We start from the raw sequence: 13,973 nt of genomic DNA on the forward strand, positions 1-13,973 counted from the left end.
ACAAATAAATGATATGGATACCTCACAATAGGGTACCAAAATGTTGTAAATGCCTCACGCGGAGCATCATTTATTTTGTAAATGGCATTACCATGAATGATGTCCCTCTCATATGCAGAAATCAAATATGTAAGGGTTTAACATGCCTCGAACCTGAGCAACAATTGTGTGAGGCTCATGGTTCAAAAGTGTGGTTAGAAGGCGATCCGAAGTATTAAAAAATTATCAGAAATAATGATTTATTATAAGAAATTATATGACTTGATTTACTTTAAGTTATCTTGAGATGTGTCACCACTATGTATGACAAAAGATAGCCAATTCACCTGAATTAGTCTCATAAAGTTACTAAACTATCTATTTGGATCACTGATTAATATTTATCCTAATAATTATTTTTAAATTACCATATTCATATTCAGTATTGGTTGAAGGAATTTGGTATTCTTTTCATGGAAGAGGTTGGCACATCACTCATACATGTACAACATTAATTGGATAACATGTGAATTCCAAAAAAAGTATTTATTGTAAATAAACAAAGTAAAGCACATAAAACACAATCTTTGGAGTATAGAGATCTACACAGTCTAATCTAAGGAGATTATTTACAGTGAAGGGGTGCGAGAGATTGGGGATGTGTCCCCTTTGAACAAAGCTCAATTTTTGAGCCTGAAATTAGGAATTCTGAACCATTTTTCATTCAATCCAGTTCATATATACAAATTTACCCTTGTTGCATACCTGTGGATGTGGATGTGGATGTGAATGTCTGTAACGAGGACACTCATGGTGACCCATAGAACCCATTTTTCTTCAGATATCTTGAGGTGAGAGATTGATGGACCGCTTTGAAAGTTGAGGAATATGAGCACAGGAAGCACAGTACTTTATTCTCTACGGAGACAAAAGCTGCAGCCGAGGTGTGGAGGAAGGAGGTGTGAGCAGAGAGGAAAGAGATAAATCAGTTGTATGACAGGAAGCTTTGGTCAGAAAGCTGGCAGAGTGCAGCAGCTTCTCCTCTATGGTGATGGAGACTTTGGAGGAAACTGAACTCTGCTTCCCACAACTCCTGAACACCTCCTGCAGGAAACAAATAATTCCTCACTATGAGGCCATGCTGATTTACATTGTGCTGTCTTCTATCTCTGTGCTCACTGCAACTCTTAACCTGCTGGTCATCATCTCTATCTCCCACTTCAAGTAGACAAATATTTGTATTTATTTTTGAAAATGGTAGATAGTTATAACAAGAATCACTTAATCTCAAGCTGTGAGGAAAACAGATATTATTTAAAACTTTGTTTTTGCACTTTATTCACTTTTATCTGAATGACAATAGATACTAATATTAATGATGAATATATTGCTGGTCTTCCTCTCCAGGCAGCTCCACACTCCCACCAACCTCCTCCTCCTCTCTCTGGCTGTCTCTGATTTCTTCATTGGCCTCCTCATGTTGCTTCAAATTATGCTTATGGATGGCTGCTGGTACCTAGGTGACCTCATGTGTGCTGTGTATCAGTATCTAGGATACGTTATTGCTTCTGCAGCAGTAGGGACCATGGTGCTCATATCAGTTGACCGATATGTGGCTATTTGTGAGCCTCTGCATTACTCTACTAAAGTCACAAAAAAAAGAGTTCAAGTCTGCATTTACCTGTGTTGGATATGTTCTGTAATCTTTCAAAGTCTGGTTCTGAAAGATATCCTGAAACAACCAGGCTGGTATCACTCTTGCATCGGAGAGTGTGTAATTTTTGTAAACTACATTGCTGGAATTGCAGATCTTTTGTTTTCATTTATTTTTTCCATTACTGTTATTGTTATTCTGTATATGAGAGTGTTTGTGGTGGCTGTGTCTCAGGCTCGTGCCATGAGGTCTCAAATTGCAGGTGTCCCACTCCAGCAAGTGAAAGTAACTGCTAAAAAATCTGAGCTGAAAGCAGCCAGGACTATTGGTGTTCTTGTAGTTGTGTTTCTAGTATGTCTTTGCCCGTATTATTGTTTCGCTCTTACAGGCCAAGATAACTTGATGAATGCTTCATCTGCTGCGTTTTTTATATGTTTATATTACTTTAACTCCTGTCTGAACCCTCTGATCTATGCCTTTTTTTACCCCTGGTTCAGAAAATCTATTAAGCTGATTGTTACACTAAAGATCCTGCAGACTGACTCCTGTGAGGCCAACATACTGTAGAGACACTGCATGGTGCCTGAAAGAAGACACTTGGCACTGAAAGGAAAATGTACTTGGTTAAATGTCTTTTTCGATTAATAGATGGTAAACTATGGGTGATACGGAATTAATGAGGGACAAGAGGATATATGTGAACCCTTTGAAATTACCTTCATTAATTGGCATTAAAATGTGATCTGATCTCTATCTAGGTTCCAAGTATAGACAAACACAATGTGCTTAATCTAATACCACACAAACAATTGTAACATTTCATGTTTTTATTGAACACATCCATTAAACATTCATAGTGCTGATAGATGAAGTAACTGAACCCTTTGATTTAATAACTAGTCAAACCAACATCAACATCAACCAATCTCTTCCAGTAGCTGCTGATCAGACCTGCACAACTTTTCATTCTTCCTGACAGAACTGCTTCAATCAGCCATATTCTTCGATGTCTGGTGTGAACGGCTCTCTTGAGGTCAGTCCACAGCATCTCTATTGGGATCAGATCTGGGCTCTGACTGGGCCTCTCCAAAAGGCTTCTTTTTTATGAAGCCATTCTGTAGTAGATTTACTTTGATGTTTAGGGTCATTGTCCTGCTGCATCACCTAACCTCGACTGAGCTTCAGCTGGCAGACATCCACCGTGACATTATCCTGTAGAATACCTTGGTAAACTTGGGAATTAATTTCCGTAGGCACATCAAAAATCATACGATTGAGACCTATTAACACAAACCAGGACCCCTGTGCCACTGACTGTTGAAGATTTGCACAACAACATACATAACACTCAAATTTGCAGAACTTTTTAAAACTTGTTCAACCCCCTTAGGTATAGAATGAGTCACAGACATTATGATCACACAGGCAGTGAGTGTATCACACAGGCAGTGAGTGTATGCCAAAATATGCAGGTTCTCACAGTTTAAAAAGAGTGTAAAGATGGTTAGCATATGTATGTAATTGTTAATAAAAATGATTCATTATTTTTGAGTAATTTGATTTAATTTGCGTTGAATCACCTCAGGGCACCACTTTGTAAAACAGAAAACATAGACAATTTAATCAAAACAGTCTCATTTAATTACTAAACTATCAACTTGGAACTCTGATGAATAATTTACTGAATATAACCATAATTACTATCAATGCATAGAAGAGGTTGGCTTCATCCACTCTTGTTCAACCTTAAATACACTGCAAAAAAGCCAACTTGTATTTTTTGGCCTAAAACAGTGATTTAAGCTGGTAAAACTTGGAAATATAAACTATTGACATTTAGGGCAATAATGTAAGTTAGCACAACAAAGGAAGCCAGTTGTCTGCTCAAAAACAAGTTGGTGAGTTGTTGCTACTTATATCTTTAATTTGGGGTTCAAAACAAGGGACAATAGTTCTGATAACTCTTATTTCTTTGTTGTGAAATGCGGGAAAACTGTGAAATTCGGTCATCAGCGAAAGCTAGCGGCTAACTGATGCTAGTGGCTAACTGTAGCTAGCGGCTAACTGATGCTAGCGGTGCTGCTTGTTACAGCTACAAGAGTAGGCATTAGCGTATCAATGCTAACTCAAAATTGTGGTCGCAACATTAGCTGACATTTCAAAGCGTTGCAATCGTGCCAATTCAGCACAATGCAGAAGTTAGCAGAAGTAAGGCTTAAAAATTACTATAACTTATAATGTAAAATTATAAGTTAGAACAACTCATAGTTGAGTTGACAAAAATCTGAATTCAGAGTTGAGCAAACTCAAAAACAAAACTTAAAATATTTAGTTTAATTGTCCAACTTAAAATTTTATCAAAGTTTGTTGCCTTGAAATTTTGAGTTCACCCAAATTTTCTTCATTTTTGCAGTGTAGTGTGTCTTGCAACTAAAGTTTTTTGCTTGCTTCTGTTCATTTGAAGCACTGGAGAGGCCCTCTATTCTGGTCTCTGGCTGTTGTAGTGAACCTTGTGTTCACTTATTCAGCTTTTGAGGCACAAAGCAGTCTGGAGGGGAGTAGGCTCTATGGCTGCAGGATTTCTTATCTCTTGAGGACTCTTGCAGGAGGCTTTAAACCTGAAGTAGAGGAGGAGAGGGAAGAGGGGAGGGGGGCTCTGGTCTCTGGAAGGACTTTTAGCAAGTCTAGAATTGGAATAAAAAATGTTGGTGTAGACCAAAATGAATATATTGATATTAATATTGCACGGTTATGAACAATTGCCAACTGTACCATGCCTTGCATGTGGTACCACATATGTAATGAACATAGTGATACAAATAAATGATATGGATACCTCACAACAGGGCACCAAAATATTGTAAATGCCTCACGCGGAGCATCATTTATTTTGTAAATGGCATTACCATGAATGCTATCCCTCACATATGCAGAAATCAAATCTGTAAGGGTTTATATGCCTCGAACCTGAGCAACAAACTCATGGTTCAAAAGTGTGGTTAGAAGGCGATCCGAATTATGAAAAAATTATCAGAAATAATGATTTATTATAAGAAATTATATGACTTTATTTACTCTAAGTCATCTTGAGATGTGTCACCACTATGTATCACAAAAGATAGCCAATTCACCTGAATTAGTCTCATAAAGTTACTAAACTAGCTATTTGGATCACTGATTAATATTTATCCTAATAATTATATTTAAATTACCATATTCATATTCAGTATTGGTTGAAGGAATTTCGTATTCTTTTCATGGAAGAGGTTGGCACATCACTCATACATGTACAACATTAAATGGACAACATGTGAATTCCCAAAAAGTATTTATTCTAAATAAACAAAGTAAAGCACATAAAACACAATCTTTAGAGTATAGAGATCTACACAGTCTAATCTAAGGAGATTATTTACAGTGAAGGGGTGTGAGAGATAGGGGATGTGTCCCCTTTGAACAAAGCTCAATTTTTTAGCCTGAAATGAGGAATTCTGGCACATTTTTCATTCAATCCAGTTCATATATACAAATTTACCCTTGTTGCATACCTGTGGATGTGGATGTGAATGTCTGTAACGAGGACACTCATGGTGACCTATAGAAACCATTTTTCTTCAGATATCTTGAGGTGAGAGATTGAGGGACCGCTTTGAAAGTTGAGGAATATGAACACAGGAAGCATAGTACTTTATTCTCTACGGAGACAAAAGCTGCAGCCGAGGTGTGGAGGAAGGAGGTGTGAGCAGAGAGGAAAGAGATAAATCAGTTGTATGACAGGAAGCTTTGGTCAGAAAGCTGGCAGAGTGCAGCAGCTTCTCCTCTATGGTGATGGAGACTTTGGAGGAAACTGAACTCTGCTTCCCACAACTCCTGAACACCTCCTGCAGGAAACAAATAATTCCTCACTATGAGGCCATGCTGATTTACATTGTGCTGTCTTCTATCTCTGTGCTCACTGCAACTCTTAACCTGCTGGTCATCATCTCTATCTCCCACTTCAAGTAGACAAATATTTGTATTTATTTTTGAAAATGGTAGATAGTTATAACAAGAATCACTTAATCTCAAGCTGTGAGGAAAACAGATATTATTTAAAATTATGTTTTTGCACTTTATTCACTTTTATCTGAATGACAATAGATACTAATATTAATGATGAATATATTGCTGGTCTTCCTCTCCAGGCAGCTCCACACTCCCACCAACCTCCTCCTCCTCTCTCTGGCTGTCTCAGATTTCTTCATTGGCCTCCTCCTGTTGCTTCAAATTATGCTTATGGATGGCTGCTGGTACCTAGGTGACCTCATGTGTACTGTGTATCAGTATCTGGCATACGTTATTGCTTCTGCCTCAGCAGGAAGCATGGTGCTCATATCAGTTGATCGATATGTGGCTATTTGTGAGCCTCTGCATTACTCTACTAAAGTCACTAAAAAAAGAGTTCAAGTCTGCATTTACCTGTGTTGGATATGTTCTGTAATCTTTCAAAGTCTGGTTCTGAAAGATATCCTGAAACAACCAGGCTGGTATCACTCTTGCATCGGAGAGTGTGTATTTTTCATTAACTATATTGCTGGAATTGCAGATCTTTTGTTTACATTTATCTTTCCCATTACTGCCATAATAGTGCTGTGTATGAGAGTACTGGTGGTGGCTGTGTCTCAGGCTCGTGCCATGAGGTCTCAAATTGCAGGTGTCCCACTCCAGCAAGTGAAAGTAACAGCTAAAAAATCTGAGCTGAAAGCAGCCAGGACTATTGGTGTTCTCGTAGTTGTGTTTCTAGTATGTCTTTGCCCATATTATTGTTTCGCTCTTACAGGCCAAGATAACTTGATGAATGCTTCATCTGCTACCTTTGTATTGTGTTTATATTACTTTAACTCCTGTCTGAACCCTCTGATCTATGCCTTTTTTTACCCCTGGTTCAGAAAATCTATTAAGCTGATTGTTACACTAAAGATCCTGCAGACTGACTCCCGTGAGGCCAACATACTGTAGAGACACTGCATGCTTTCTGCTCTGGAGAGGATGTGGGTGTTTTTAAATATGTTGCAGGACCTGTAGATGTTATTATGTCAGTTAATTTTCCTGCCATTGTAATCATAGCTGCTTAGGGTTTGTTATTGTTCATGTACTTTGGACAAAGCACTGTCTCTATGATTAACTGTTTAATCTGCAACTAACACGCCCATGAAACACTTTTTGTTCTGCTTTCTGTGTCCTCCAGCACAGTAGACTTGATAATAAACATTGAGTTTAAAGCCACGGCGCCTAGGTGTAATTTGAAGCTGTTTATAGAACAATGTAGGTAAGTTTGCACATGACTGAAGTCTGCAACCCACAGACACTTATTGTACTGCATCTTCCTGTAATGCAGCCACTTTCTATGTTAACGCCCTCAAACATTTAAAACAGAGTTAACAATAAACAGTAACACTAGAACCTGAGGAATTAATAAGAATTGTTTTGATTGCCTGCATGGTTACTGTTGATTTCTTTGAATGTAAAAATGTAAATTACACAATTTAAAATAAAATATGTATCATGGCATACCAGTCAAAGAAATGAATGAATGAACAGATGGATGAATGCAAAAGTTTTAAACAAGATTTACAGTTTTTCTCACAGCCAGTGAACTGACAACTGAATAGAAAATAAAGGATGCTGGACAGAACAACAGGCCTTGTGTTGTATTAGGACAGTAAATTTTCATTATGATTCTGTAGCACAAATATGCATCAGTATTAATCATTGTATCAGCTCATTTGATATAGTGAGGTCAAGTTTAGTTCTCTATACAATGAAATGGCTTCGATTAGGACTAACATCATCATACATTAATGAAATTAAGCATTGACATCTACAGGCATCTAAGTCTGTGTCAAACCTGATTTGGTCAATCCCAAGACTATTAAAGGACCCCAGCATGTAGACATACTCAAATACAATAGTCGAAAATAACACCTCATGGTATTTTCCTGAAACTGCTGTAGGGAACATATGGTTAAAAATAAATGATAAGGATACCTTGCAACGTGGCACCAAATTGTTGTAAGCGCCTCAAGCGAAACATGATTTATTTTGTACATAGCATTTCTATGAATGCAATGGAATGGCCTTCTGTCATGGTCTCTGGCTGTTATAGTGAACCTTATGTTCTCTAATCCAACTTTTGAAAAAGTATTTTTTTCCGTGGAGCAAAATCAAAATGCTGATATTAATATTGCACAATTATAATAGATGTCATATAAAATAAATGATATAGATACCTCACAACAGGGCACCAAAATGTTGTAAATGACTCACGCGGAGCATAATTTATTTTGTAAATGGCATTACCATGAATGCTATCCCTCATATGGGGAAATCAAATATGTAAGGGTTTATATACCTCGAATTTGAGCAACACTGGTTTGGTTCTCATGGTTCAAAAGTGTGGTTAGATGGCTGTCCAAATTGTTAATAATTATCAGAAATAATTATAGTGATAATTATAGTAATAAGTGATGACTTGATTTACTCCAAGTTATCTTGAGATGACACCACTCTGTATGAGAAAAGATAGCCAGTTCAACTGAATTAGTCTCATAAAGTTACTAAACTATCTATTTGGAACAATGATTATTAATTAATTAATATAATCAAATTACCATATTCATATTGAGCAGTGTTTGAATGGATTTAAAATGCTCATACATGTACAATATTAAATGTACAACATGTGTATTCCAAAAAGTATTTATTCCAAAAAACCCGATATGAAGCAGACAAAGCACACAATCTATAGAGTATAGAGATGTTCACAGTCTAATTTCAGCAGATTAATCACAGTGTAAGGATGTGAAGAAAAGTGTGTGTGTATGTGTGAGTCAAAATATCTGAGCAGCACATGGCTCTGGAGGAAGAGTCGTAAAAACATATTGGTGTTGGGGGAAGAGTGGCGTCTTCCTGCCTTGGAGGACAAGGAAGATGTATAGGCTTTTAATTTCTATACAAAGCTTTTTGCCTGTGAAAAGACAATTTAAAGTATATTGCTTGTGCATTATTGTGCGAGAGCAAATTAATAAGTCGTTAGAGTTAGTGCATATAAGACTCGTTGTTTGTCAAGCAAGACTAACATGTAACATTCAACTTCAAGTGTACAGTGGCCCTGAAGTGAAAACCACACCAGCAATTCATCACAACACACCAGCAATTCACCACAATACGCCAGCAATTCACACAACACGCCAGCAATTCGCCACAACACGCCAGCAATTCATCACAACACACCAGAGATTCATCACAACACACCAGCAATTCATCACAACACACCAGCAATTCACCACAACACACCAGCAATTCACCACAATACGCCAGCAATTCACACAACACGCCAGCAATTCGCCACAACACGCCAGCAATTCATCACAACACACCAGAGATTCATCACAACACACCAGCAATTCATCACAACACACCAGCAATTCACCACAACACACCAGCAATTCACACAACACGCCAGCAATTCACCACAACACACCAGCAATTCATCACAACACGCCAACATTTCACCACAACACACCAGCAATTCACCACAACACACCAGCAATTCATCACAACACACCAGCAATTCACCACAACACGCCAGCAATTCGCCACAACACGCCAGCAATTCACACAACACACCAGCAATTCACCACAACACGCCAGCAATTCATCACAACACGCCAGCAATTCATCAAAACAGAAAGGGATACATTGGACACTGATCCTCCTCCTGATTGGTTCCTGCCATCATTCGCTTCCCCATAGTCAAACCAGCTACCCGTGTAGTGCACCCGTATTGTGATATTTATGGTAAATTCATTGAAACTGCTCAGAGCGAGATGACATGAAGGATAATCACTTTATTGTCGTTTTTTCTCACTTTGCAGTATAAAACTCTTACCTGCGGAAAGGAGATAAAGTATTAACTTTACATGGACACACCATGTGATATAATCAATTTGCGTCACGCGGAAAATTGATTTGTTGTGTCGGCGAAATTTACAAAACAATGCCATTGTATATTTATTCATTCATTATCCTTAACCGCTTATTCGGAGTTGGTCACGGGGGGCTGGAGCCGACATTGGGCGAGAGGCAGGGTACACCCTAGAAAGATCGCCAGACTATCACAGGGCTGACACATAGAGACAGGCAATCACGCTCTCATCCACACCAACGGACAATTTAAAGTCACCAATTAAACCTCTGCATGTTTTTAGACTATGGGAGGAAGCCGAAGTACCCAGAGAGAACCGACGCTGACACGGGAAGAACATGCAAACTCCACACAAAAGAGCCGATGAACTGGCGACCCTCTTGCTGTGAGGCAAGAGTGCTAACCACTACACCACCGTGTAGCCCAGTAAATATTACATTATATTAGAAATTAATCTGTTTCCAATCAATAATTCCACGTCTAATACATTCTGGAGGACCTCCGGTAACCTTTTCACAAACTTACAGAACGTTTCACGGTGGAATATCAGAATAAAGATGAATAAAGAATGAGAAGTGTTTATACTTCATGTCAGCTCGCTCTGAGCAGTCTCAATTAATTTACCATCAATATCACAATACGGGCGCACTACAATTATAGGGGCAGCTGGTTTGACTATGGAGAAGCAAATGACTGCAGCAACCAATCAGGAGGAGGATCAGTGTCCAATATGTACCTACCCTTTCCGTTTTGATGAAATGCTGGTGTGTTGTGTGAATTGATGGTGTGTTGTGATGAATTGCTGGCGTGTTGTGAGAATTGCTGCCGTGTTGTGGCGAATTGCTGCCGTGTTGTGGTGAATTGCCGGTGTGCTGTGTGAATTGCTGGCGTATTGTATGAATTGCTGGCGTGTTGTGTGGATTGCTGGTGTGTTGTGTGAATTGCTGGTGTGCTGTGTGAATTGTTGGTGTGTTGTGATGAATTGCTGGCGTGTTGTGGTGAATCGCTGGCGTGTTGTGTGAATTGCTGGCGTGTTGTGTGAATTGCTGGTGTGTTGTGTGAATTGCTGGTGTGCTGTGTGAATTGCTGTTGTTTTGTGTGAATTGCTGGTGTGCTGTGTGAATTGCTGGCGTGTTGTTAGAATTTTTGGTGTGCTGTGTGAATTGCTGGTGTGCTGTGTGAATTGCTGGCGTGTTGTGAGAATTGTTGGTGTGCTGTGTGAATTGTTGGTGTGCTGTGTGAATTGCTGGTGTGGTTTGCAATTCAGGGCCACCGTACAAGTGATGTGGCTACACAAATCAAACCAATGATACTTAACAACACACATAAAACAAATCATCAATTACAGGTTAAATTATTTTTGCTTAGCCTTTGGTTGTTGTACCTTATCTAAAGCTCAGTACAACCTTTGTCAATGCCTTTCTTCACAATCCAAGTGGAATCAAGCAGTTCTTTGCTGGTTTGGTTTCAGGCTGTCTTCCATTAATTTTCTGTCTGGCAAATGAAAAATTTCACTCACTTCTGTTCATTTGAAGCAGTGGTGAGGCCTTCTGTCATGGTGAGTGAACCTTATGTTCACTCATCCAAATCTTGAAGCACAGAGCAGTCAGGAGGAGAGTAGGCCGTGTGGCTGCAGGGTTCCCTATCTCTGAAGGGAATTCTTTGCAGGAGGCCTCAAACCTAAGGTGCAGGAGGAGAGGAAAAGGGGGGCTCTAGTCTCTTTGGGGACTGGTGAAGAAGGAGTAAGAGGAAGAAGGAATGGGAGTTTTGGGTTTATATACAAGAGACCCCATGCAGTGTCATACATTCTCCTGACCAATAAGGTGATCACACACCTATAGAGGTCATAAACGCCAGGCATCATGGGGAGGAGAGTTTTCTGGCTGTTTTCTTGCCAGAGAACAAAGGGGACCCCAGACGCCAATTTGAGAGGCTAATGAGAAATGCTTGTCAGTTCAACTCCACAAATGAATAAAAGTCCATCTGTGGCATACCTGTTTGTCCCAACATCCCCCCATCCATCGCAGAATTTCACTCGATGTGTAACTTTGCAAGCTAAACAAAATGTAGTCCACAGTTGACAGAGTTCATTTTTCAGTTCATTCAGTTGGTAACGTCTTGGCAGTTCATTATATATCTACACTGGCTAAGCAAGAACAGTAGATTTTATTTATAAAGCGCTTTTCACAGGCAAAAAGTCACAAAGTCCTTAACAAGGGCATCAAACAACAGGAAAACACAGACAAACACAATCCAACAGGAAAACAAAATTAAAACATTGACGTCTCTTTGACCAGTTACATACAGTTAACTTAGACACCCCAGATCGTAAGGGTACAGGCAGAGCGTACCAAAGTTTGGGTGGCGGGTGTGCGGGACAGACAATATGCTTAACTTCTTTGATCTGAGGGAGCGAGCCGTGGAATATGGGTGAAGTAGCTCAGTCACATATGCTAGGGCCAGATCGTGCAATGACCTGGGGGTAACCCCGGGATTCCACTGGATGCGTTATGACTCCGAAACGGGTCCGTCCGCAACAACTGCGTATCTCCGCAGTCCCACAACACACACCGGATCCGTCTGCGTCAAGCTGTTGCGGACAGCGGAGTCCCGAGGACGCACGAGATCTCGCTAATTCACGCCTAATCAAGTGATATAACCGGAAGAAAATCAACATATCCTCATTAATGACTGGAGACAAATCCAGCGACTCCGTCTTAACGATCGCTAACAGGTCGGCCGGCTTGTTAACAAGAGCCGCTTGTTAACAAGCCGGCCGACCTCGTTAGCGGCAGTTAGCTACAGTTAGCTCTGTAGCAGTACAGTGTGTATGTGCTGCTGCTGCAGGAGATGTTCACTTAGCGATCTCCGTTTGTTTACAACAAGCAGCGGAGTGAGCGGTGTCAGTGGGGTGAAAAGATGAGTGAAAACCTCTAACCTGTTGATTTCAGGTCTGTCCCCGCCCATCATGACGTCTTCAAGTTGTGAAATACGATCCGCCGTGAAGCCGAGGTATTTTATTTTGAAAATATACTGGATGTTTTATTTTGTTTTTGTGCACGACTTCCTGTCCCGAACGATCTGCTCTGTGCTGAATTTATGCTCCGTCGTCTGACAAAAATAGAAGCTCTGCGCAAGTGTTGCAAGAGCTGTCGGATGGCCATGCGTCGTCAGACTCATTACGCAGCGGATCTGCAGTCGGTGGAATCTCACACATTGATTATAATGGGTGCTTAATGGGTGCGTAACGGCTCCAACGACAGATCTGCAGCCGTTACGCATCCAGTGGAATCCAGGGGTAAGAGTGAGAATCTTAATCTGGATCATGTATGCAAGAGGGAGCCAGTGAAGAGACTTTTGTTAGGTCAGAAGAGAGAAGGTACTTTAAAGGTGCAGTAGTGGCTGTGTAAAGTCATAAAGTTGTGTCCTTAGCTAATGTTTTTACAATAGCAGTCTCATTGACAAAGTACTAACAAGTGTACATTTAAAGTTTGACAGTGGTGTTTAAGTCCAATCTCAATTTAGGCTTTGACTCAACTAATAGGACAATGTCTGACTATCACTGAGTTAAAATGAACTGAAATTTGCTGCTGTTGTAAACAAACCCAAGTTTGCCTAAGTAACTGCAAAAGAAAAAGAAAGGGCTGTAACTCATGGTGCTCATATCAGCTGATCGATACGTAGCTATTTCTGTGAGAAAGTAGGGAGGAGTCTGATGATGGTCATGGGCGGACAGTGGATGGTGGAGGGGGATAAACCCAATATGAATACTTGAAAGAGAGCTGCAGCCAGAGAGCTGCCAGTGTTCAGTAGCCTCTCCTCTCTCTGATGATGGAGACCCTGGAAGAAACTGAACTCTGCTTTCCACAACTGACCAACACTTCATGCAGGAAGATCCAGCGTTCTCACTTTGCAGCCATTCCTATTTACATTATATTGTCTTCAATCTCTCTGCTCACGGCAACTCTCAACCTGCTGGTCATCATATCCATTTCACACTTTAAGTGAATTGTGTTTTTTTGTTTTTCTCTTTTTATTGGCTGATATGATAATTTTCACAAAAAAATAATGATGTGTTTGTTTCTCTGTTGTCTCTCCAGGCAGCTCCACACCCCCACCAACCTCCTCCTCCTCTCTCTGGCTGTCTCAGATTTCTTAGTTGGCATCCTGATGTTCTTTCAAATTACGCGCATAGACGGCTGCTTTTACCTAGGTGACCTCATGTGTGCTCTGCTTTATATTTTTGACTACATTATTACTTCTGCCTCAGTCGGAAACATGGTGCTTGTATCTGTTGATCGATATGTGGCTATTTGTGAGCCTCTGCATTACTCCACCAAAGTCACAGGGAAGAGAGTTCAAGTCAGCATTTAT

At 40.0% G+C, this 13,973-nt stretch overlaps 2 protein-coding genes across 2 annotated transcripts; both read left to right on the forward strand.

Moving 5' to 3' along the window:
- The first annotated feature begins 1,030 nt into the window (after nucleotides 1–1,030).
- Nucleotides 1,031–2,200, forward strand: LOC131978651 (trace amine-associated receptor 1-like). Its single transcript, XM_059342360.1, has 2 exons — nucleotides 1,031–1,203; nucleotides 1,387–2,200. The coding sequence occupies exons 1-2, from the start codon at nucleotides 1,031–1,033 to the stop codon at nucleotides 2,198–2,200; spliced, it is 987 nt and encodes a 328-aa protein (XP_059198343.1).
- A 3,261-nt stretch (nucleotides 2,201–5,461) lies between these two features.
- On the forward strand, nucleotides 5,462–7,091 carry LOC131979271 (trace amine-associated receptor 1-like). The gene is made up of 2 exons (XM_059343216.1): nucleotides 5,462–5,634; nucleotides 5,818–7,091. Exons 1-2 carry the CDS (start codon nucleotides 5,462–5,464, stop codon nucleotides 6,629–6,631), a joined length of 987 nt encoding a protein of 328 aa, XP_059199199.1. The 3' UTR covers nucleotides 6,632–7,091.
- Nucleotides 7,092–13,973: the final 6,882 nt, after the last annotated feature.

Source organism: Centropristis striata, chromosome 10 (genome assembly GCF_030273125.1).
Source record: "Centropristis striata isolate RG_2023a ecotype Rhode Island chromosome 10, C.striata_1.0, whole genome shotgun sequence".
In the NCBI taxonomy this organism is placed as follows: domain Eukaryota; kingdom Metazoa; phylum Chordata; class Actinopteri; order Perciformes; family Serranidae; genus Centropristis; species Centropristis striata.

Excerpts from the sequence above, each read along its gene's own strand:
- LOC131978651 (XM_059342360.1), top strand. The coding sequence starts at position 1,031 with ATGGAGACTTTGGAGGAAACTGAACTCTGCTTCCCACAACTCCTGAAC. Across the intron at positions 1,204-1,386 it reads ATCTCTATCTCCCACTTCAA|GCAGCTCCACACTCCCACCA; the intron begins GTAGACAAATAT and ends CTTCCTCTCCAG.
- LOC131979271 (XM_059343216.1), top strand. The coding sequence starts at position 5,462 with ATGGAGACTTTGGAGGAAACTGAACTCTGCTTCCCACAACTCCTGAAC. Across the intron at positions 5,635-5,817 it reads ATCTCTATCTCCCACTTCAA|GCAGCTCCACACTCCCACCA; the intron begins GTAGACAAATAT and ends CTTCCTCTCCAG.